This window comes from Triturus cristatus, chromosome 3_2 (genome assembly GCF_964204655.1).
Source record: "Triturus cristatus chromosome 3_2, aTriCri1.1, whole genome shotgun sequence".
NCBI classification, from domain to species: Eukaryota; Metazoa; Chordata; class Amphibia; order Caudata; family Salamandridae; genus Triturus; species Triturus cristatus.
The window spans coordinates 488,397,904-488,423,437 of NC_140584.1; the positions used below are offsets into that span (position 1 = coordinate 488,397,904).

Consider the following 25,534-nt stretch of genomic DNA (forward strand, 5'->3'; position numbering starts at 1 on the left):
CTGAAAAAAAGTGTTTACTTGATCAAGCGTGGCCCACTGTTCACAGATTATAAACATGTTAAAAACTGCTTATTTGTCTAAATCACCATTTGTGTTCGAGCAGGTTACCTCTTTTGTATTTCCAGTATAAGTTTGCACTTGCATTAATAATAGAAAAAAGAAAAAAATTGGGAACATTTGCTGTTGATTAAAGGGCATGTATTATTTTCAGCAGCAAGTCTTAGCTAAATATCAAACACCACTCCAGAAAGGAAATAAAAACTATAGAGGTGCTGAGTAATTTTCTTTTTCTTGCGAGCTTCACAGTTTTGACTGATCAAACACCTTCAAAATGTTGTCTGCACATATATATGTATTACCCTCTTCACCACTGCCTCCCCCCCCCCTCTCTCCGCAGCTTGCTGCAGCAGAAAAAGACACCTTTTTTTCAAGTGCTTAATACTTCACTGGGAAAACTCCTTAGAACTTTCATTTTACATTTACTTTCACACTTGATAAGCAACGACCACTTCATTTGTGCAAATGTGTGCTTTTTCCGATTTTTGACATAGCTTTTTCATAGCAGCTGAAAGTGCATTGAAGTGCTTTAAGATGACATGTTGGTGATATGCACAACACTTAAGTAAGCAAACATGGAGCACGGGGAGGAGAGTCATTTCTCTAGAACCACACCTTAAACCACAGGGCTGCTCTGGGACCTCCAATCATGAGTTCCAAACCCCTACAAAGGATGAGCATCCACACCTCTCCTAGACCTCGGTCTATTCCAGGCTCAATTAAGGAAACCCATTGCAGCGCGGATCCAACAAGCGCCTTCTCTCCCCCACTTCCAGAAGAAGCTGAAGACCTGTCTCTTCAAGAAACACCTCATCGAGAAGTAACCTCTAGGATGCCTTACATCTTAGGGATGGCAAAAAATGAGGACGTATTCATTTTTAAGCATCTTACGTGCCCTTACTTTGTACCTCCAATTTATTGTACAGCATTCTGCTGCTTTAAAGCTAAGGTCATGCTTTATAGAGACTTACACAAATGTAGACTTCCCAATGACAAGAGGCCAGAGTCTGTAGTAAATTTGAGTTTGTGCACTGAAGAAAAACTAGGGAAAAGTTGAATCTACAAACAATTTCTAGTCCAAACTTGTCTCTCCTTTTTATGTGTAAATCATTCATAGAAATGTTTGAACACACTATGGGGCATATTATCAAGAACGGCGTTAAAAATTATCGCCGGTTTAGCGACAGAAAACTGCCACTAAAGCGGCGATAATGGGCTTGATAATATGCTCTGGAGAATTCCAATAGAAGCCCATGTTCTGGTGGCAACATGGGCTTCTATTGGAATTCTTCAGGGCATATTATCAAGCCCATTATCGCCGCTTTAGTGGCAGTTTTCTGCCGCTAAACCGGCGATATTTTCAAAGCCGTCCTTGATAATATGCCCCTATGTGTTTTTCACTAGGATAGATTCTAGTCCTTTTACCATAAAGGGTTGAAAATGCATTGCATTTGTTGAACAGTAGCTCTCTATATGTATCTCAACTTATATATGAAATGTCTAAGGTGGGGGTGTAAAACGTCACCTAGATTAATCCTAGGACAGGCCGAGAAGGGCCTGGATAACGAGCCTTCATTGCTCCATCACATTGACGTTTAACTGTATTCAAACACTCTTTCATATGGCAGCCTTTCGTGTCTGCACACATGTCTATACAGTTTTAAACAATGATGACATACAAAAGCGAATGCAAGCTTCAGAATACATACATGAACGTGAATAAAAAGATTAATTTGAACATTTATTTTAAACCCTTATTACAAATCCTAAACACTTATCAATCCAGACCTTAAAATGTATCTTTTCTTCGGGACAAGGATACGACTGGGCTTCAGGGTAACAGTAGCAGTCTACATGCAATGATAAACCTTCCCGTGGTTAAATCCTGTGTGTTTCAAACATCATGCATCCTTATCTTGGAGCAATGCCTTCTACTCAGGGGTTTGTCTACTCTTAGTTTGGTGTCACTTTAGTTAAACGTGGAAGATTATGGGATATTCCATTAATTGACCCAAAGGAAACAAGGAGTTTCCCTGTGATGCGGATCCTGATTCTAGAAGGCAAGCGAAGAGCAGGGAAGCGAAGCTGCTGAGAGCAACGATGGCATTGGTTTGGCAGCTCAGCAGAACAAAAAGCCTAGGACTCAATAATTGAAACTGTGGCTTCATTAATGACAATCAACTAGAGCCCCAGAATGACTGATCCCTATACGGATGCTATGTGCATGATTTAGAGTTTTCTAAGGAGTTTGGATTGACCTAATACCCCACTAAATAATGGATTCTTGTTTACCCTGCCCTCAAAAGTGCTAACATTACCCATACCTAAATACACCCACTGGAGTTTGTGGCACTTATGAGATGGAACTTGTGCCTTACTGGCCTTTGCAAACACAAGGAGATGATTGACGGAGCGTTGAAACTTTTCAGACACTCACTCCCAGTCACAGATCTGGGTTGAATCCATCATCGTTCTTTAGCTCACCCCCAGTTCAGACCCAGCCATATGCAAAGCAGCCTTGACCCTGTTCCTCACGGGAACAGTGCAGCCCGAACTGCCAAGCCACGTCCTTCCTGGACCGGAAACAAGTATCCTGGGGCCGGTTTCGGGGTAACACCCCTCATCAGCCAGGCTGGCTTGAATCCAGTGGCAGTGAATGCTTTGATTTGTTCTGCATTTCATCCATCATTTGTGTGTCTTTTGCTAACTGGCCTTTGCAGCACAAGGTGAAGGCACTGTACAAGTGTTTGTCCTCCTTAGAGACGCGAGAGATAATTGATGAAATAGTTACTTACCTTCGTAAACGTTCTTTCTACTCTATTTAATCCCAATTTCCTCACCTTCTGAATTATCCCAGGAGCTAGACTGGGTTCTGATCTTTTCCTAGTAATTGTCCCAAAGTGCTAATAGGTGGCACGATTAGGCACTGCATTGGTGCGACCCCTGTGCATTGACGTTAGTTTTACTTTGAAACTATTCACTGCTCTCGGACACGGATCGACTGTGACAGATTTCAAAAGTGACCTGCAAAATCTAAATTGAGACCTTTTTGAACCTTAAGTGTCCACTCCAAGGAACAGCGATGAGGGAGGGTATTGAGGAATCTGTGATTAGATAGAGTATCCACCAGAAAAAGAGTTACCAAAGGTAAGAGACTTGTTTTCCTGATACATTCTTCTAACCACCGATTCCTTACCTCTTGAATAGATACCAAGCCAGTACCTCACAGAAGATGGGAGTGGACTTACTCAAGGAAGTATTGCAGGACAAAGTGGGCACTTGCATACTAGATTGTCAAGATTGTGATACCTAGTAAAGGTGTGTATGAGCACCCACACAGCAGCATGGCAGATGTCTAACGATGGAACTCCCCTAGCCAATGCCGAAGTGGCAACTTTGGCTCCAGTGGAATGAACCCAAAGGTTCTCAGGGGGCTCCGGTTTCGGCAAGGACATAGCATATGTTTATGCACAGGATGATCCACTGAGCCAAAGTTCTGTTTCTGCCCTGTCTTTTTCTTTTAAAGAAATGGAAAAGATGATAAAAAGCTGGCTATTCACCCTATAATCCTTCGTGCAATTGATGTAAAAGCTAAGGGCTTTTTTGGGGTTCAACCAGTGAAACCTCTCTTCCTCCTTAGAGGAGTGAGGCAGAGCAAAAAAAGCAGGGAGAACTATGGACTGTCTGATGGGGAAGAGAAACCCAATCCTTGGTAGAAAGAAAGGCTCCTAATCTCCACCTCTCCAAGGTGACCACCCACACCTAGAGACAATCATCATTACTGCGAGATGTGGTTGGGATAGCAAAAGTGGCCTGCTGCAGGTCAGAATGGTGTCCAACAGCCATCACCAAAGGTTCTAGGCTGCCTCTTCTGAGATATAGATGTTGCCTACGAGGCAACCTCAGCTGTGCCGACTGTAGGTAGAGGTTCTATTGCACAGCCCAAGTGTGCTAATCAGCATGTGGGACCAGCAGGATGCATGAGGTCAAAATGTCAAGAAGCCTCAGAACCATCCAAGCTGCATCCCAGCCCTCAATATTGGTATCATAACCTAAATGTCCTGGACTCGCTGCAGGGGTGAAAGGCCTTGAACATCACCTTCTCTTTGGGTTGCCCCTATGAATGGAATTGTCTGCATAGGTTGCATTTGGAGTTTCAGCTCATTGATGGAAAACTGCAGGGATGGCAGAAGGGTGACAGTTGTCTCCATGTGGTCGATGAATGACTGTGGCAAGCCCACTTTTAACAGACAGCCGGTAAGGAATGGGAATATGTGTTTCCCTGACCTGCAAAGATGCGCAGCAACAACTGCTATCATCTTTATAAACACTTGAAAGGATGAGTTGAGGCCGAATGACAGCAAGGTAAACTACAAGTATTCTGACTCCCAACACAAACCGAAGGGTCTGTGGTACTGCAGGATGGGCACACAAAATTATGCATCCTGCAAGTTCAACAACACAATCCAGTCTTCTGGATCCAGGGAGGAAATAATCTGGGCCAGAATCAAGATTTTGAACTGACTGTCCTTCTAAAGCAAGGTGTTCAGAAATCCAAGGTCTACTATTAGCCTGACTGCTTTGATTTGTTCTGGCACCACAAAGTACCAGGAGTGAAACACCCTCCCCTTCTTTGCATTTCAAACTCTGCCTGTGGTCCCCAGAGCTGAAGTAACGGGATAGAAACAGGTCCCACTCTGACTTTTTGCACTTATGGTAAGACTTGTCTCTCAACTTCTCACCTGAGAATGGTGAATTGGAGCAGGACCAGATCTGGAGGGAAAAAGGCTCATGATGTAAAGCAAGAGTGACTCCATTGATTGGAGTGCACTTCACCTCACTTCTTGGGCTCAGCAATGTACAATTTCACCACCCTAATGCCTTTGGGTGCATCAAGTAGCATTTGTCACAGGTCTTCAAGTCGTGCTTAGATCCAGGACACCACAGGCAAGCATCATGTGGATCTGTAACCAACATCTACTTCATGCAATCAGTCTTCAGGAAAACATTTTTCTAGCATACTGCCTGGAAAACCTTTTATAGCGTCAGTGAAACATCAACACCTTTTTGTGAGTGCAGCTCCCCATCCAAGGCAAAGAATATCAGTGTGGCAGGGTAGTGTCTATGTAGATCTCTGGCCCATCACTTCCAATGCATTGTGTGGCAGCCATGGAACCCAACGGCACCACATATTTGCACGTGGGTACAGCTGCTAGAAAATATTCTGTGTCCTCTATGGTGTCTGGGAGATTTCAAAAGTGAGGAATCTGTGTTTAGAAGTATTCAAGAGAAAAAGAACATAAATCCCATGATCCACTGCCCAGGCTGTGGGGAGCCTCTTCTGTTTCCACAGACAGGGTTCACCAACCTCGGTATCTCCACCCAGGATAGAGAACAATGCCTCCCACCCTGAACCTTATGCTACTTTGGTAGCTGCATTTCTCAATTATAACCCTTTGAAGCAATGGGAGAGACAGGGTGCAGAACAAATCGTGTATAAGCTAATGAGCTGAATCAAACTAGTTCATTTTCCACATTATTACAGCACATTCGCGCATGACTATGCATGCCACTGTTTTATCATTTTTTTTAGCCTACAGGCATCCTCGCCTGGAATTCTGTTGTACACAATTTAAAACAGTCAAAACTGTACCTTTTCAACCTGTCCCGGTATTTCTCAATCCTCAGCCGTGTGTTGTCACGATTTTAGTTCGATGGGTGAGCACATTTTACAAAAAAAAGTGAAGACTCTACTCACACCAGATTCTGTTTAGCAATTTATATTGTGACCCACTTTCTGATTTTTCCCTTACACGTCACTCTGTGTGTGGCCAAAACCAGAGTTGGACCAATTAAATGCACTCTTAGCTTTAGAAAAAAGCTCAGAAACAATTGTAGCTTAGGAATATTTAGGTTGGTCTAAAAAAGTTACCAAGCCCACCCTCCACTGAGGTGATTTTCCCTAGAACAATGCAATGCTGAAGCCTTTTTTTACATGCAGTATCCATAATGATTGGTACTGACAAAGGAAGGCAGCTGCTTTGGTCATAATATTTTTATCCCTAAATTCCAAAGGAAAGAATCCAACCCCGTTCATTCAAGTCATTCCACAAGGGTTTTAAAGTTTATATTTTTGTTAGCCAGCCTAAAATGACAATGGATCTCAACTGCAATGGTGTGCAGAAGAATCAAATGTTGTCATATCATTTTTAGGAGAAAGGTCACGAAAATCTTGCTCAATATAAGGAACAAGCATTGGCAAAGCCAATAGGTTTCGCCTAAGCAAAATCTATTAGCTTTGTCAATGTTTTGTTACATTTTGTACAAGTAGCACGAGCTGCTATGCAACATGACTTAAAGTAAAAAAAAAAAAAAAACTGTGATGCTGCTAGCGTTGACAGGGTCATAACACTTTTTTCCCCTTTCAGCCATATTGCACAAAACCAACATGACATGAAGGGAAAAAAAAGCACTAAGACACAGTCAACGCTGGCCGCATCATAGCTCTTTTTGTTTTTAGTTTAAGCCAAGGTGAGCATCATGTAAAAACCATTGAAAAATCAATAGATTTTGCAAAGGTGAAACCTATTGGCTTTGCCAATGATTGGTTTCTTTTTTGTTGCTTATGTTTGCAATAAATAACAAAAGAGTACCTTAAGGAGCCTAAGGACACTGACCACAGGAAGCAGTACTTGGTCCATGCTCCATGGCAGGGACACGAAGGGATGAAGACTGAAGCCCAGGAGGAAGCCAGAGGCGAGAAGGGGCGCCGGCCAGTAGAAAGCCCCTTTCAAACTTTTTATTTAAGAACAATAGCTTTTGCTGACCATGCATGCACGCTGTAGGCAAACCTAAAAATTGAGCCCTATGGAACACCAAGAGGTCAAAGGGCTGAAAGTGGTGAGATAGACACAATTCTACTATTAGGAGTTTGCTGCTTAGAAAGGAGTTGAACCTCTGTAAGGTGACATCTGATAAATCTTTGACTTATTGTAGGTGGAGTGCTCAGATATTTTAATGTACTCTGCCAAAAGCAACCTACAGGTCAAGAACATTGAATATCATGGGTTTCCCATGTTCACCAACCATCCCTGACATGTAACTCTGATGTTTCAATATTGCTCACCAGATCACAGGGACTCTAACAGCGTATCTATAAGTAGGAGTTCACTACTTCTTCTATTCCTTGCACTTCTGGACCCGTATCCAGCAGACTACAGTATGTATATCAAGCATAAGGCGACAAGGAGATACGATTACTTAAACATAAGACCAACTGGCCTGTTTGGTACAGGTTTAGTGAAAGATTGCAAGACCCAGCCTTCTCATGTAGGCCCTGCCATTAGTTAAACCTAAGCTGTTCTTTCAGTTGTGGTGCTCCACCTCCTTATTCTCCCAGGAAGCCACTCATACTTTGGAAGCCCTTGAGTGCAGACAGGGGCTGTCAAGATGGTGTCACGTGTGTGCCAGCTGTACAGCTTTGGCACCATATGTGAGAGGAGATCACAAAATCCAGCTGCTTCTCATGATCCACCTCTTCTATGTGTCCATTTATAAAAAAGGAAAGCAATGCAAACCTCCTTCAGCCCATTTGCAAGTAATAGCTGGAAGCCAGGTGGCAGGGCGAGATGTGCGAGTGAATGTATTAATAACCCACAACTGCAGTCTTAAACAATGGGTCAGACTGGCCTGCAGGGCAATTAGGCAGTGCCCGATGGGCTTGGCTGGTGGGTGAGTGTGTGGGATGCTCTTTTGGCTGTTTGCTGGGCAGGTTTTTACTATTAATTCCCTTCTATTTAAACAATGTCTGTAGCAAACTCAAATCCCAAGCAATCTTTCATCCCTTGCAAAACACTTATACAGCAGTGTCTTTGTAAATTTAAAATGGCCACAATTTGCAAACATGTGCGACTTTTTTAGCTATCTAATTCAGTAATGTAGGCCTGTTAGACCTGGTTCTTTTTGCAGGTTTATCCCCAAACGTTTTGCCTCTTGAATCCTATTTTTCTGACCCTGTTTTCGTTGGCTATATGACTCTGGGCACTTTACCACTGCTGATCAGTGCTAAAGTGCATATGCTCTATGTGCAAATTGTGATTATGATTGCTTATCCATGATTAGCTTATCCATGATTAGCTTATTTGATTTACTGGTAAGTCCCTAGTAAAGAGCACTGAGTGGTGCAGGGTCTGTAAATCAAAGCTACTAGTGGGCTTGAGGCACTGGTTGTGCCACCCACATGAGTAGCCCTGTAAATGTGTCTTAGACCTGCCCCTGCAACGTCTGTGCACGCTGTTGTGAACTGCCATGTTGACTTGGCAAGTGCACCCACTTGCCAGGCCCAAACCTTCCCTTTTCTTATATGAAAGGCACACCTCAGGTATGCCCAAGGTACCCCCATGGGCGGGGTGCAGTGTATGTAAAAGGTAGGACATGTTCTGGTGTGTTTTACATGCTCTTATAGTGAAATACTGTGTATTTCGTTTTTCACTATTGAAAGGCTGTCTGTCCCATAGGCTAACATGGGAGCTGCCTTGTAACATGTAGCTTGCCATGGGGAAAAGATAGAGAAATTGAGTTTAGGCTCCCTGAACTCCGAATGTAATAACACACCTTTTAGTAAAGGATGGTTTTTAAATTGTGTGTTTAAAAATGCCACTTTTAGAAAGTGGGCATTTTCTTGCTTTACTATTCTGTGTGCCTCTGCCTGTTTGTGTATTCACGGTCTGGCTTTGGAGTGACAGAAGCTGGGGATGTGCATTCACTCTAGACAGGCACAAGGGGGGTTGATGTGTGTCCTGTCTTGCCTGGGTGACTCATCGCTAGGCTGAATAGACCTGGTCTGCATTTAGAGTGGTGGGAGGAGTTTTGCTAGCACTTGAATAGGCTGTGTCTCTTTTGTACAATGCTGTCTCCACCCCCTGTGGTCAATCTGGACCAAGGAGGACAGACCTGATTTGTACTGAGCTCAGAGACTGAAGCAAAGATAATAATGAGAAAATGGGGTATATGTATGAGACTTTAAACCCCAGGACTTTAGGTTACTTCTGGAAACAAGAGGACCCGGCAAAGAAGCATTGCTGAAGAGCTGTGTGAGGAGTGCTGAAGCACGTGGTGAGTGCTGCATTCTTATTTACTCTCACCCCAAAAGTAGCACGTCAGGAGCGCTTTTGCTTTCTTACTTAGGTGGGCGCATCAAGTTGCTTAAGACCAGTGCCTGGTGAACTCTTGCTTGAACTTAACCCCGCCGTGCGCTTTTTGGATGGGGCGCAGTGGGTGCCCTGAGAGGCCGAGTGCCGCACCTCTACATCTGGCCCCTTGCGCTGGGTCTCACATCGCATGGGCTGCAGGTAGCACACTGCCAGGAGGAGAGACGCCGCTGGAGCCGACACCTGGTTAGGATAGCTCAGAGGGGTCACAGAGACCACCTCCAACCTTCAGACACAGTAGGGGCTGGCGAGACAGCACTGCCTGCCTACCCACAATCCTTTCAGGCGGACTAACCTGGCTTGAGACAAAAGGCTGTCCTTGTCCCAGCCGCTGTGCTGCATGCTCGCGGACAGTGACCTCCTTGGAATTCTGCAGGTGGGGGTTATAGGAAGGTTTCCCTGCCGCCTCCATCATGGGAGCGCCCCTACCCTCTTTCCGGGGGCTTGGGGGGTTCTTGACAAGTTGTATCATGGTGGGGGAAGGAGGTCACAATCGCTACAAGAACTCCCTTCATCCCAGACAACTCCGTGGATGGGTGACTCGTTTACCTCAATCCAACGAGTTTGCGCGCTGGTGCTCCTGCGGCCTACATATTGGTGGTAACTACCCTCTTTTCACCAAGTTTTTTAAATTACCGTATCGGAACAAATAGGAGCACAGGTGCCTTGGTGCCCTATAAATTGTATGGTGACTTGTGTGTTGCCTGTGTTTATGAACTGGCATTCCATTACTGAAGGTTTTATTCTGAGGTTCTTAGGGTGATCTGTTGATGTTTCAAGTGGTTGCCTCTGACCTAACTGCTTCATACTTATGCCCTGTTGTTGTGATGTAGGTTGTGTTTCCTCACATTTCCAGGACTGGCATAGTACGTCCAGCAGCCATGATTTATGTATGACCTAACCTGCACAATATGTACAGTGATGGTGTAGGGTGTTTTCATGACGTGTGCAGCCTATAAGTATTCACTTTATTACACTAACTGTGATGTTATGACAGTTGCCTAGTTGACAAAGTGATTTATTTGATTGTGGTCTATGTGTTATATACAATATATAAGATATATTTTCATATACTACTGCATGGCGTCTCTTTTGTGGTGTATTGGCTGTGTCACTGGTGTGTGTTTGTGTTGCCCAAATGGTTTACACATTGCCTCTGGGATAAGCCTGATTGCTCTGCCAAGCTACCAAAGGGGTTATCTTGGGTGTGTAACTCCCTTACCCTGACTAGAGTGGTGGGTTCTGCCTAGCTTATGTACATACCCTAGCCAACCAGAAACCCCATTTCTAACAAGGCCATTTTTTTGTAGCGCCTGGGCCTATTTTCTGTCTCAGCCCGAACCTGTGGCTAACAAATGTGCTGCCTCCCCTTTACCAGTCTAGAAAAGGCTAGTCTTGCGTTCTCCATTGACCATCTCGTCAATTAAACGATGGGGTTCGTGCAACTTGTTTACAGCGCCTTACAATGCCACGTTCCCTTTTTGTTAGAGAATACTGGCCAATAATGAACTAGATGCGCCTATGGGAGATGCTTCCAACACTGGACATCACAGGCAGATTGTGCGTTTCGCTGGCAGAGAATGGGTTTTCACCACATCATAATATCATACAGTTAGCTGTGCTGGAATGTGATATCCCCTTGGGAACAGGGGGAGCAGCACTCAAAAGATCTCGTTATGACAAACCTCAACATTTGCCAGGAGCTTTTCAGCACTCTCTGTAGCTGTCTATGAAGAGAGCTGTGCAGGCGCAGTGCACGGTGAAACCAATAGCTTGTCTTGGATAGTAATTTTAATTATAAAATTGCTCAACTTTCTTAAAACAAGATCTGTGTTATGATGTGGCAGGTTGTCGCCAATGATCCTACTCCCTACTGTATTTTTCTCTGGCAGCATAGTGGAGCTAAGGAAGCAATTCACTGAAAACCTGACCTTGCAGTTTGTTAAAGGTATTTCCTCGCAATACTAAGAGCTGTAAGGGAATCTGTGCTTTCTGGTTTGTTTCAGGGAACAATGCATTGTTCTTTTTATTTAGCACCCGGGCATTACATTCTGCATATTTGAGAGTCCCGAGATTTCTTCAAGTTTACATTTAGTTACTGTTATAGTGTGCAATGTTTTAGCCTTTTCTACACTGACCTTTATCGTAAGATGGTTTGGTTCTATGCCAAAAAAGCATGTTTTAAATATCAATATTGAATTAAATGGAGTGGTTAAAATATGGCCTTCCCCACTACATGTGTAATTGTTCGTAAAAATGAGTCTAAACCATGTTTAACTTCCAGCCCCAACGTTGCCTACATCATTAATTACATTCAGTGCGCCCACTGCTCTTTAGGACATTTTAGCATCACAATTTTAATTAACACTTCAAACGCCAAAGTGCATGATGATGTACATCCTCTTGGTCCTTTCCATCTGCCTGTCATGTCTTGGTCACCATACCACTCTCCTGCCATACCACCACCCACATGTGCCATTTTTTGTGCTTACCACTTGGTCTCCACCACCGAGCGCCTTTCCCTATCTGTTCCACTGCTGTGCCGCTTACACTATTTGGGCCACTGTGCACTTTCCTCTATCCCAATTCCTTTTGCGTTGGCTCTGGCTCAACCGCTTGCCACTATTGCCTTCCTCCCACTGCATTTATGCCTGTTCCCATGCTTCTTTCTGTCCAGTGGAACTTCAGAACACTTCCCCTCCACCCTACAAGACCTTAGGGCGTATTACATAAAGTGCCCCAGGGGTGCAACAGGCATGTACACCTGCTTTCTGCACCGATACAGTTTGGTATTATTGAAGGGGCAGCAGACCCTTGTGCCTCCCCTTCTTTAATAAAGATTGTGGCCCCATGCTAATGAAAGAAAACCTTTGCCTCTGCTTTTGAGTCATATTATGGCTATGGGTGCAGAGGCAAAGACACCATCAAGAAGCGCACAAACTGTGCACCACAAAGAGTTGGCACACAGTCAGTGGATCCCCAAAGGTGACCCCTGCAAGACAGAAAAGGGCATTCCACTGACCCCTAGACATGCCCCCCCTGCAAGTGGGTATGGTCACTCATTGCATCCGTTGGAAGGGGAATCTTTGTACCCTTTTCAGCATCTGGGTGCCATCTTTCACTAATAAGTTGTGCTCAGAATAGGCACCAGATAATGGCTGCCCTGGGGGCATCGCATTATCTGTAACAGGGCACACACTCCCTGTTTGCAGATGGCACACTTAGATAAAGGAGCTCTGTGGTGCAAAGAGGCACAGCCCCTGGTGGTCAAACCTCTTCCCACCTCTTCTCCTGTTTCTCGTCTGCCACTGAACACTTTTTTATAACATTTTGTTTGGTATAAAAAAATTATTCAATTTTTTTACACAGTTGATTTACTTTTAAATGTCTTCGAAAAATGATTGTGGTTTTTAGTACATTAATCTAGGTGAAATTAGTGTTTTGCTTTCAACTTCATGTGTCTTAGCTCAAACACAATGTGCTGATTCCGACTGGTGCCACTTTGGCCCTATTTTACCTATGGTGTTCTTGAGTGTCACTGTACTTCTTTTCTGCTTCTTGTTCCCTTTTCGACTCCCAATCTTGATGATGAATCTTTTTTCTTCGCAGGTATTCAATTGACTCTTGTTTTTGTTTCTCGCTTTCAATCTGGTGTTCACCCAGTTTCTCTATGAGAGGACGCCTTTGCGGCTGTGGGAGACATTTTTCAGAAAGCTATTAGTTTTTTGGTTCAAAAAATCTCTCATTTTTGTTTTTCAAATGTTAATCTAAAAACATGTGCATTAATTCCTGATTTGGTAAACTTATGATTAATTGTTTGGGAGCATAGAACAAGACACTAAATATTTCATACCAGTAATTATGCATCACCACAATAGTCAATAGAAAGAAATATGCGTACAAATAAGATTGATTTTGAAACTTAAAAAAAAAACTGATATACTTAAGATTCAGAGTTATAGAATATATTCGCTCAAAAAATAATTATAACATTTTAATGAACAATCACTCCCAACCGGGAAGCATCTAGCCTATCATATTCACTTTTGGTGGAATTCACGTAGTTAAGTGAGGAATTATGAACAGTCCTAAGAGGCGGGTCCCATTGTAACCCCTGGAATCTGGACACACTGTACTTGGGCTGAAACCACATTAGGAGGTGGGACTCCGTGATGTAAAATGATACTATGCAGCTTTACTATCGTGTGTTAACGTATTCATAGCTATGCACATTTTTGTGCCATTTACAGTTGTAATAAGTTTATGTGGTACTTTGATTCCTTCATCCACCATGAACCTTGGTCTTCCAAAATGAAGTCAACCATCTCGTACTGTTAGTTACCTTCCCGTAACGGTGTGTGAAAACGTAAAAGATTTGAAACAAAAATGTATTGATAAGTTGTGAACTAAACATGCACTTAGACATTTTATAACTGGTATTGTAAGACTTTTATCGAAATATAGTTGGGACAATGGTTGTATGTGAAAAGCAGTTTAATGTCCACTGAAAAAACTTGTGTCAAACGAACTAATCTCAGCTCAGAATGTGACATCACCACCGTCACTCATTTTCATCGCTTTATGCCAGGAGACCCTCATAACCTACTTTCTTCTAACTCTTCTCCATCCATTGCTTTCTCACTTTTCATTTCCACAACTCCTCCTCGCCAGGCAGAAGTTGTCCCTTTTATAATGCGTGCAGCGGAGCTGCTACTCTCTGCCGCCTCTTTCATGTGTTGAAGGTCCAATAACAACCCCATTCAATCAGTAACCGTTTTTTGTCTCCGATTTTTATAACCAATGTTTTCGCTCAATATTGTCTAAAGAGCCAAAAATACTTGGATATTAAAAGTGCATTTTCAAGTGAGTGTGTGCATGTCTTTATTTCATCTAATTAGTTCTAAATTCTGTTGCCCTAATAATTCCAACAAGTATCATAGGAAACACTGGGGCAAGTTTGGGCGAATGTGTTACTAGGTAAAGCCAAATACCTTCAGAAAGAGCGAAAGCCCCGTATGAAAGCCTTGAGTGGGGGTGGATAGAATGGCACAAGTCAACTAGTGAGCGTCAGTGGTTGGAGTGGCTATGTATTTTAGGGGATCAGTGGATCTTTCTGACTTGGAATAATTCAGTATGAACCAGTCCCAGTGGGATAAGCGAGAAGGCTGTATCCTTTCTGTTGGATTCGGATACAGCTGGCTGGAAGTAACATGAACCAGAGGAAATGAAGGCTGAAGTTACAGCTGACAAAACGTTTACATGGATGGCAAGATTTAACACACTGTCCTTGAACGTGGGTCAAGTCTGCAATCCTTCTCTTCATCCAGTTCAAAAGCATCCATGCACTTGGCAGGAAGGAGTAAAGTGGCTTCATGTGCAGTGGTCAAACCACTATGAATTGCCCGTCGAGTTGATGTCAAACCTTGATGATACAACCAGTTGGACGGGCGGTCGAGGACACAGACTGAAATGGGTTTGTTGACTAACATTCTGAATCAGCCTTCAGTTCAATGTGCAAGATGCTGAAGGCCTGAGCATTAAAAAAAAAAGGTAACGCCATTTAAAAAAAAAAAAAAATTGAACCTTAATATATGTTCACCTTTTTCTCTTTGATGGTGCAGATTACCCATTTTCAGAAACAATATCTATTTCGATGGTCACCTCAGCACCATTCTTGCAGGTTGGCTATCTGGCAGAACCCACAACAGACACAGGTTCAGCTATCCCTACAGAGCAAGTTATGAATGTAAAATGTAAACTTTACCTATTGTGGAATCAACCTCCAGAAAAAGAGATTAAGGTCAGTGGAAGCACAGCTATTTGTATGTTCCCCGGACAGGAAGTGGAAAGTCTTATAAAAGCAAGCAGGAAATCTTCCTTTATTTGGATTCAAGCTGGCCCTGAAGAGCCAATGAACCAAACATGGGTTTTTAAAAGAGGAATTAGAATGCCACTAGTAGGTCATAAAAAATCAATCCCAATAGTGTCTTCTGTCTCTGCAATATCAATTTTAACAGTCTGTTGTAACTCTGATCTTTTGTGTATGCCGATGGGCACCGGAACCCTCCTCCAACAGTTTGAAGGTAACACTCTATCCAAGATGGATGAGCATAACTTTGTAGCTAAGGGGGTCCTTTATGCCCCCACCCATCTCTAACCTGATCAGCCTATTCACTTCAATGACATCCCATCAGCCTTCCTTGTGCTATCTCAGTGTGTCTATTAGAGCAGCGAAGACTGAAAGCCAAGATTGTTCTCCGGCTTGAAAGGAGTTAGAGATACTCACTAGCAAATCTCAGGACGCTAAGTCTATGTTAGCACTCACCTCTCTTCATGGGCATTGTAAGGCTTCCTGTTATCCTACGCTTGAAGAAGACATTGGTATAGTTTTTTATAACGTATGAATAAAACTAGTCTTTCTAGCCAAAGGTGTGAACTGTGGTTGCCCTCCATCATAAATTGTATGTATACCTCATTAATTCCATTTGGGTGGCTCAGACTCCACAATTTTCCATATCTAACATTTCATTCAAGGAAAAAGAAGTGGGGAAAATAAAAATGGAAGCAGGGCAGAGTGCCATAGGAGGCTGCTGAAGACACCAAACCATGGCGGGACTGATTACATATCAGCCACTGTCACCGGTGTTGGTTGGCCACTCTTGAATGAAGTAGGGGCAGCACAGGTATGGATCCTGTGAGAGGACTGCAGAACCTCAAATAAAGTAGAAAGCCACAGTACTAGAAATTTAATTTTGTGTCCTTTGTGTGTCCACAGGAATGAGCATTACAGTGCCCCCTAGACACGGTTTAAAAAACCTTGTTAAATTAATTAGAGGGTAGGATACTGGACTATTTTAACCACCAAAATGTTTTCCGAGCCCGACCTTTAGGCTGGGAATAAATGTGAACACTCAGAATACCACACAAAAGTGGCCACTGGTTAGGTTCAGCTTTTTATGTCTTTGCCTAGCGAACGCAGCGCATGCGCTACTTCGCCTTGGCGAGACTATTGTTGTTGGTTTGGTGCGCGAAGGGAGACAAACCATGTGCGTGCACGGACAGGCGATGTCCATGCGCATGGCGTCTCCTCTCCGCGCTCACACGCTCAGCCGTTTTAGTATTAACGCAGCTGTTCACACGGCCCGAGAGAGCTTTTTTTTTGTTGCTTCGGTCGAATGCCACAAATGACTACATAATCGTGTTTTTTTTATTTAGCTAATATGTTTTTGGTACCCTTCATTGTACATGGGTAGTCCAGCTTGCCACTTTGCCCATTTTAAATAAACATTTTAGTCTGGGTATGTTTTAACAATTGCACATGCACTTTTACGGCCCAGATAACTTAGAAATGGGTGCATTTATTGCCATCCTCTGGAGCTCTGTGCTCTAAGACAGTCGGTAGTACTGTAATGTTAAATATCAGATCACTAAATCTGTTGAAAAGTCTTCCAGTTTTAGGTTCATTGATTTAGCCACCATTAGTACTTTCCAAATGAGCCCAAATTGCATTCCTTCAAAAGGCAATTCGATATTTTTTTCTGAAACATTTTTTTTCTACCAAATATGTTGACTGCTGAGCAAGCGAATTAAAGTATTGATGCTGCAGAGAAGTAATTTCTAAAACAGTATCACTAACAACATATTTGAGAGTATGTGTGTTTCAAGAGAATGTGGTACTGGCCTTTTACAGTACATCGTGCTCTCCAAAATAGGCCAAAGGTCGCAAGTTTGAGCCTACTGTATAGAACAAAACATGGGGACCTATCTATAATCCGATCCCCGGCCAGTATGCCTCATTGAAGCCTAATATGTGACAGGTACTCATCTGTCTTGAAAGCTAGTCCTGAACCCATTTGTCTTCTGTATCTTTGTATATCTCCTGCATTCGAACTTCATTTTACCATGCTGTGAGTCGGAAACATTCCAGCAATTTGTCATAGAGCAACATCTTCATATCTTGAACACATTGCAAAGTAAACTAGAGTGTAGAAGAGCAATTGATTTAATTTCTTTGTTTAAGGTAGTTTACATATTTTCTCTCTTGTATTGATTTTTTAGAAGGATTTCCATATTTTGATTGAACGGTAGTGAAGCATTGTTTTAACAAGGTCCCCAGGATTGCTAAAGTTGGTTAGGGCTTGACCTAGTTTATACCGACCTTTCAGTGGATCTGTTCCACATAAAATAAGGAAGATACTATCCTTGCACGTGTGATGTTTATAAAACCTATTATACGGGAGTCTCTCTGTAATTATGATTGTGTGGCACTTTGCATAGGAAAAGCAGCAATAATGACATGAGCCTCTTTTTGACAAAAGTGGATGACCAGTCTAAAGAATGTAATTTACTTTCATTTGAGCCTTTAAATTTGTGTTCAGATTTCTTAAGAGGAGAGGAGTTGTTGGAGTAGAGATGTTCGAAAATGCGATTTATTTTTTCAAATATAAATTACCATAGGTAAATATTGTTGCAGCTGTATAAGATGATAGTGGACGTATTCGGATCCAATTTGGCATGAACACAGGCACACTTTTCAAGCAACTTGATGCCCATCCAGGGCTACATATTTTGAGAAGAATGTCATAGTAACATATAAAGCAGGGATGCAAACTTATATTCACTTAAAGTGCTTAGGCAGTAAGACAACGAATCTAGTCTGTTTTTAAAAAAAAATACTTTGCTCTGTACTTGTAGAGCTCAGATAATGGATGCACAGATGCCAGATAGAATATTTTATTAGATTAAGCTTGCTATGATGCATCTGCCCCCTGTTCTGTGTTCTTAGCTGCCATGGGTGCAATACTGGACCGTACTGTTGGTTTGACCCCAAATTACTGCAAACTTGTAAAACCAGCCTTGAAGTAAAGCCACACAAAAAGCTACTGACCAAAGTGGAAAGCAGTCCCACCAAGCCAAAAGAGATTTTCTTTCTATACTGGTTTCTGAAGGAAAAGTGTTTCTCAATTTAATGGGGTTCCTGGTAAGACTAGCTAAGCACAAAACTGTCTTTATTACTTGTTATCTGCATTAATTAGGTCGAGCCTGGGTGCCACAGGCGCTGCTCTATGAGGCATGCTGTATTAGAGTATGTACATGAAGCTCTGCCCACTCTCCGCCCCTATTTTTCATTGGCTTGTGTCATTATCTTTTACAAATGCTGGATTCCAAATCGTTAATAGGCTTGTTAGTCCCTCCCTAGTACGTCTTTATTTGTAACCTCCCATGAGGACTGGCCCTTTTACTTCTATTGTTACACGGTATGTCTTATTTAGTCTGTAAGCACTATTTTCTTTAATCAGTTTCTCTTACTGCAGACACGACATGCTTTCCTGCAACATTCAGCGCACCATGCTTGCTTTCACTTTCCAAGGAACCCGGGACAATGGTGACAGCTTCTTGGAAGTGAAATAGGTCTGGCATTTACAAGAGTTTGAGCTATTGGCTGTTTTGGTAATTAGCAGGCATTGTCATTCACAATGCCAATAGCTGAAACTCTCTCAAATGCGAGACCTATTGCATTGCAAATGCTTGTTTTATATTCTAGTATGAACTTTCATTTGTGCCTCCTAGTACATTTGCATTATGGATGGGTAAATTATACATCCTTTGAATCAGAAGTTATATTTTTGTGCTCAGACAGCAATTTTAATCAAGACACAAGCATTCGATTATCACCTAGATTAATACCGTTAATGGCCACAAAGCAGATTGTGCCAGCAGGGTCCTGGGGAAGGCAGCAGGGTGGTAGACAGTGAACAGTACACTCTCAGTAACCCTGGAAATGAGCAAAAACAGGAGACACACAAGCTTAGCTGGGGCTCTCTGAACGTCACCAACATGTACTCACCAACCACTGCTTTCCTCCGGTGACTTTACTGACTGACCGATTATAGCATTGCAGTACGCACTTCTCTGCTGCATCTTTTGGTGCCAGTCTTAAAAACTGTGTAACCAAAAAGACTGATCTTCAAATTCATCTTCAAAATATTTAGAGAGGGGATGAGAGCCTGAGCTGAGAAGGAGCTTTAGTCTAACCTGAGAAGGGAGGACCACCTTGGGCAGTAAGGTTAATCTTTGTGTATGTGTTTGTTCTATAGATAAAAAGCTAATAGGTAGAGCCATCATTTAATGGGAAGAAATCTGGTAGACTGGCTACCTAGGCATTAAAAACAGACAGGCAATCTTGAATCAGATTAACTCTTCTATCTGCAGCCCACATTCCTATCTGTGAGTTCAGTATAAGTCCTAATGCCTGTGCTCTGAGTTATCTACAACCATTGAGGTAGGGATTTTGGCAAACCACAGTAAATAGCATTGGAGTAGCCTAGGTACGTGCTGACGTATCCTCCTCTATTTCTATCCAATCACAAGGCTACCTTATGCCACGCTCTCCACCTCCAAGTGTGCAAATGCCCATCTGAACACTACACGATGATGCTAAAAGGACCAGGCAAGCTATACACTTTTTAATTTTGGGATAACCAAATCCAGGGGGAAGAGATAGACTTAAATGCATTTTATTGAAGCAGTTTCAATTTATCTACATACGCCTCACCAGAATGTTTACGTTCCACATCATATTGGCTTCGCTTGCCTCTGCTTATTCTAAGCCATATTAAATATTTCACAATCTTATGTACATAACATATATAAAGCACAGAAGACACCAAGAAATAGTAATACTTCTGTGACTTTTAATCATGGGAGTTGACTTGTGATCTTGACTGGCCATGCAGAAATAACATTTAAAAAATAGATGAAGGTGGGGTATCCAAGATAGAGAAAAATAAAATTAGTTCAAGCTCTCTTATCCCCCTCTGTGTCTTTTACCGTAATGGAAGTACTTGGCACCAGTGCTCTCCCTTTCACCAGATTAAGCGGGGTGGTAGTGGCCGGACTCCAAGTCAACAAAAGACATTGCTTCCACTTTACACTCTGTTCTCATGTCTGAAATTGTTGCCCATTCTTGCTCCACACCATTATTGTCTTTTTGAAAATTTTCTTGCTTTCTTTAAAACTTTTCAACTTTCTTCCATCTTCTCTGAAATCGGTCACTCTCATTATCAATGCCCCTTTCATATAAGCCGCTCTTTTTATCAGAGGTCCTGCATACCTACTCTTCTTAAAAACCTCTTAATTCCATCATGAAACTAACTTTAAAATCTCAACCAAAAGAGCTTCCAAATCATTATATTAATTTCAAAATCCTAATAATTTAAATCAGTTCATTTATCATTCATGATCAAAATCACTTTCAAAGTCCCCATGAACTAAATGGGTCTACCATTACTGCAATTTTAATATATTTTTGGAGTGTTGTTCTTAATGTTTACCCTTAATTTCTGGAGGCAGTCATAAGGCTAGGTTTACTGTCAGTCATGCAATGTAGCGCTGTGTAGAAAACTGCAGTGATGCGCCAACGAATAAGTATTGCGCAGTGATATATTTAACGAGCCACATGCAAATGATATCTTCAGCTATGCTCATGCTAAGAAAGCTATTTTATTGTGATGATAAGTAATGCTCTATGATGAAGAGTCTACCCACTGGTGCCTTGTTTGAGTTGTGTACTCGAGGTAAACCCTCGAGTGCAAATTTCACCACAAGGATAGCCGCCCAGGTGTAAACTGTGCAAGATGTGCACGACTTACTCATATAACTATCATGCAATATTCTGCTTGCCCCTCATTTAAGCCCGATTTCCGTTAAAATTTCATGCAAAGTCCTGTCACACTGTTTTAGTTGATCCTCCTTTACATGAAAACTTAAGGTTTGTTTGTGCTGTTCCTGCCCAGTTACACCCACCTGCTTTTCATAAATTATCCTAAGGGGAGTGCTCTACGGTGCAAAGAGATTGTGGAGCAGCACCTAAGTCAACTTTTAGTGCCAACGAGGTTTTTACAAACAAAAGATAACTGGTGCTGCCATGTGTTGCACAAGTCCTGGCATAAAATATGGGCTGTGGCTTAAAATTGACTTTAACCCACGGTGAGATAGCTACATTTTAAATGTAAATTAAATACAAATATCATGGATAGACAGATCATCCCCCCCAAGAAAATGCTGTCTCAGACTAATTAAAGGAACTTACCTGTGTTGACGGTTTCACTTACATATGACAATGTTCAATAAAAACAACATAAAATAATTGTATGTGACAATATAATCTCTATGCAAAGATACAGTACCCGAGGAGACTTCTCAAAATCATTGTGAAACAGGACATCCTTCATCGTGACCCGCCTGCTTGGAGAACGTAAGACTGTCTCAAACATGGAACTCTGGTTTGTTGGGCCAGCAGGAGAAAGGTCCGAGCCAGAAAAAACCTTGGAATCCGGATCAAATCTTCTGTCTGAGAAGCGATTGCTGCACACGCTGCTGCCTGTGAATTCCAATGAATATATTAAAGTCATTTCTGAGTTTAAAGTACCAACACTGTTGATTATATGTGGTCATAAGGCACTAGTGCATATCAGGACAAATATTCTTGCAAGATATTAAGTCATATTTCACCTTAATGAAAAAAGATTCCGAAAACTAGGAGATAACTTGTTTTGGGATGTAGTTCTAATGGCTTTGGGAAGTCTTGACCCCTTTCCTTCAGTACAGCAAAATAAGAACCTTTAAGGATGCTATGTAAATTGTCCTATTTTGTTGCAAGTTGGTTGGTTAATGATGCATTAGGATTGCTATAAATGGGGAGTCTCTAGTTGGTAATGATTTGCACCTTTGTCCAAGTAAGGACCCTTCTTCCTAGTCAGGGAAGAGGGTTACACTTCCAAAATAGGCCCTGCTCACCACCTTGGTAGCTAGGCACAAGCAGACAAGAGTATCTCAGAGGCAGTGTGTATGGCATTTGAGCATGCATACAGTAATACAGTGAAAACACTACAAATAAACACCACACCAGTTTAGAAAAATAAGCGAAACTTTATCTAAACCAACAAGACCAAATACGACAAAAATCCAACATACAAAACTGAAAAAGTAGTTACTTTGCAAGATAACCTTTAAACTGCAAAAATAGCTGCAAGACACAGTTCTTTCAAGTCGGTAGGTCCGTCAGGAGCTACCGCGATGCTGAAAACGACAGAGTCTAACAATTCTATCCAACCGCATTGGTGCGGGTCAGCTAAAGTGTCGACAGACTCGAAAACAGTACCTTTCTCGTTGTACCCTGACACATAGATGCAAGTCGGTCAGGGAAACTGTTGCGGTTGCATTGCAAAGATGGAAGCGGTGCAGAGTGCGGTGCCCTCACGATGCGGTGCAGGCAGTGGCTCGGTGACGATCATCCAGACAGCGTCGGTGAGATCAAGGCTTACAGTGCGGGGTGAGGGGATGCTCGATGCAGTGCTGGCAGGTTGCAGTGTAGGCAACGGAGCCAGTCGATGTTTGGGTAGGGCAGCGACGGTGATGTCCAGGCAGGGTGAGATGAGGCGTATGCGGAGTGTGGTGCCCACAGGACGCTGTGCAAACAGCAGGTCAGTGACGATCATCCAGATGACGTCGTGAGACCAAGGATGTGGTGCAAAGTGGGGCGGTGCCTTCATGCGGGGCCTTCAGCACATGGAATCCTGCAATGGACTCGGTGACAGAGTCGATTGCCCTTTTCATCTGCAGTGACTGAAACCAGCGGTTCCAGAGACGGTGCCCAGATGGATGGTGAGGTCTTTGCTGTTCCTTAGACCTCTTGAACAGGGGGCAAGCTCCACTTCCAAGCTCTTGGAGATACTTTCTCAAGCAGGATACACACAGCGTTCCTCTCCTTTGCAGAAACAGCTACCGCAGGCCAACCCCAGACAGCACACAGCAAAGGGTCAGTACTCCTCTTCTAGTTTCTTCCAGCTCTTCTCCTTGGCAGAAGTTTCTTCTTGAAGTCAAAAAGTGATCTAAAGTTCAGGGGCCCACTTTTTATAGCACTAATGTCTTTGTTCTCTGGTGGCAAAGAAGCTCTTTGTCCAGCTAAAACCAGATCTGTCCTCTCTGGTGCAGCTGCCCGGCAGGAGGTAGAGACAGCATTGTCCAAGGCTGACCAATAAATCTCCTCCCCCTTCCCTGAATGCAGCCCAGGTCTATTCAGCCCAGCCATGACCCTGGAAAGGCAGGACACACCTCAACCCCCCAAGTGGCTGTCTGAACAGAATACACATCCCCAGCCCCTGTCACTCCAAAGCCAGACAGTCAATACACAAACCTAGCAGACACGCTGGATGGCTAAGCAAGAAAATTCCTACTTACTAAAAGTGGTAATTTAAAGTCTGAGTTCAGACATACTAAACTCCATTTTCCTATCTTGTCCCAATGGGAAGTTATATTTATAAGATGTTATAAATAAACTCCCATTCTATCCTACGGGACAGATAGTCTTTCAACAGTGAAAAACGAAATTGGCTGTATTTCACTATCAGGACATGCCACACACATCAGGACATGTCCTACCTTTCACATACACTGCACCTTGCCCACAGGGGTACCTTGGGCCTACCTTAGGGGTGACTCACATGTAAGAAAAGGGAAGGTTAGGGCCTGGCAAGTGGAGACACTTGCCAAGTCGACATGGCAGTACTAGACTGCACACAGACACAGCAGTGGCAGGTCTGAGTTACCTTTGAAAGGCTGCTTGTGTGGGTGGCACAATCAGTACTGCAAGCCCACTAGCAGCATTTGGTTTACTGGCCTTGGGCACACACAGGGCACTGTACTAGGGGCTTAATTTAAAACCAAATAAACCAATTATGGAAACACTAATCCATGACAACAATTTACAGAGGGAGCACTTGCACTTTGGCACTGAACAGCAGTGGCAAAGTGCACAAAGCATCCATAAAAACCACAAGCTGACTAGTTATTAATTTATTTTCAGAAGCGATAACAGTGAATATATTCCTCACCACTGTAGCCACTCCTGGCTCCTCACCATCACTGCACTCCGATTTACAAGAGAGGTTCAACATTCACAGTTCACATCCTTTCTAGCCCTGTCTTAGTTTAGTGCACCCATTCTAAAACCTACAGTCGCATAATGGAGGCATTTAGGAAATATTATGGTATTTTGTTTTTCTTATGTCTAGTTTTCTTGTGGAAGTAAGGCCTTTTCACATCCTTTTGAAAAGCAGATGTTTGGTAGCATCAATACAGATAGCATAGATGGATTATCAACTACAGCATAACTTAACTTCTTGAAATGGAGCCAGGGTTAAGGATGTGACCATCCAATTAAAATGCTGCCCCTCAAGACACACAAATAATAATTTGAAGTTATCTACAGTTCAATTAAAAACAAATTAGGTTTCCAAATGTATGCTCTCATGTTTATTCACTTGGTTTCCTCAAGATATAACCTAAACAAATCAGTGGCCGGGTTACTATTTTGTTGATATATGCTGTTGGGCTGGATATGTTCCCATTAATGGAAAACAGAACTTTCTGTTCATGTGCAAATGCCCTCCAATGCATCTATACGTTTTACTTCATGTCATGTGCTAAATGCTTCAGTGGTCTGAGCGAAGCTCACATTAAAGGGACATCTACTATCTCTAGCTGACTGTACAGGGTCATCTACTTAGGGTTCTAAGATGTATGCCTGATGCGTGATGGCCTGGAGACTCTTCAAAATCATGGGACTTTATGAAGAGTTTTGTAAATAGTGAGATCATCAAAGGGCAGTCAGAATTGATCAATATGCTGGACCAATCAGAACGCTGACACTGAATCAATTTACACTACGTCCCAATCAAATCAGTGTTGCCCTAAATAAGTATCTCACATAGTATCAGCTCATGATTAAAAAAACGGTGAATTTATTTTTGCTAAAATGTCTAATTGGGCAGATAGGTTTAGAAGTGAAATTGCTACATTCTGACCTATGAGACCTGCCCTTTAACCCAACTTCTGCAGGTGACGAAAAAAGTGTTTAGTTCTTAGCAAACTGATTCCTCTCTTTTTCTAAAACTCTACATAGGTATAATGTAAATAGGTATAAAACATCTGAACACATGATGTCTGTCACTCTCAGTTGCATCTCCCCTTCCCAAAACATCCTGTTTTCTGAGATTGTGGCTCAGATGGGTAAAGCACCTTAGGTTCGTGTTGCTCCTTTTTAAATAAATGAAGCTCCACTGCCTAAAAATCTAATTTCAAAGTTCCCAGGATTTACACCAATTCATGTAGTGAATTGAATGAACACTTGTAACTTCAATGAATTGTTACAGATTTCGCTGGTAAGGTTTTGCAAAGTTGACACACAGCACAACTACACAAAGATG

General features: G+C 42.5%; 1 protein-coding gene across 1 annotated transcript in view; it reads right to left on the minus strand.

Annotated features, from left to right (window-relative positions):
• C3_2H11orf16 (chromosome 3_2 C11orf16 homolog) overlaps positions 1–25,534 on the minus strand; it is a 117,152-nt gene that overhangs the window by 17,940 nt on the left and 73,678 nt on the right. The window contains exons 6-7 of the mRNA XM_085648137.1: positions 21,455–21,648; positions 12,784–12,956 (exon numbers count right to left, since the gene is read on the minus strand). Coding sequence (XP_085504263.1) covers positions 12,784–12,956; positions 21,455–21,648 — 367 coding nt within the window. The remainder of the gene's footprint in view (positions 1–12,783; positions 12,957–21,454; positions 21,649–25,534) is intronic.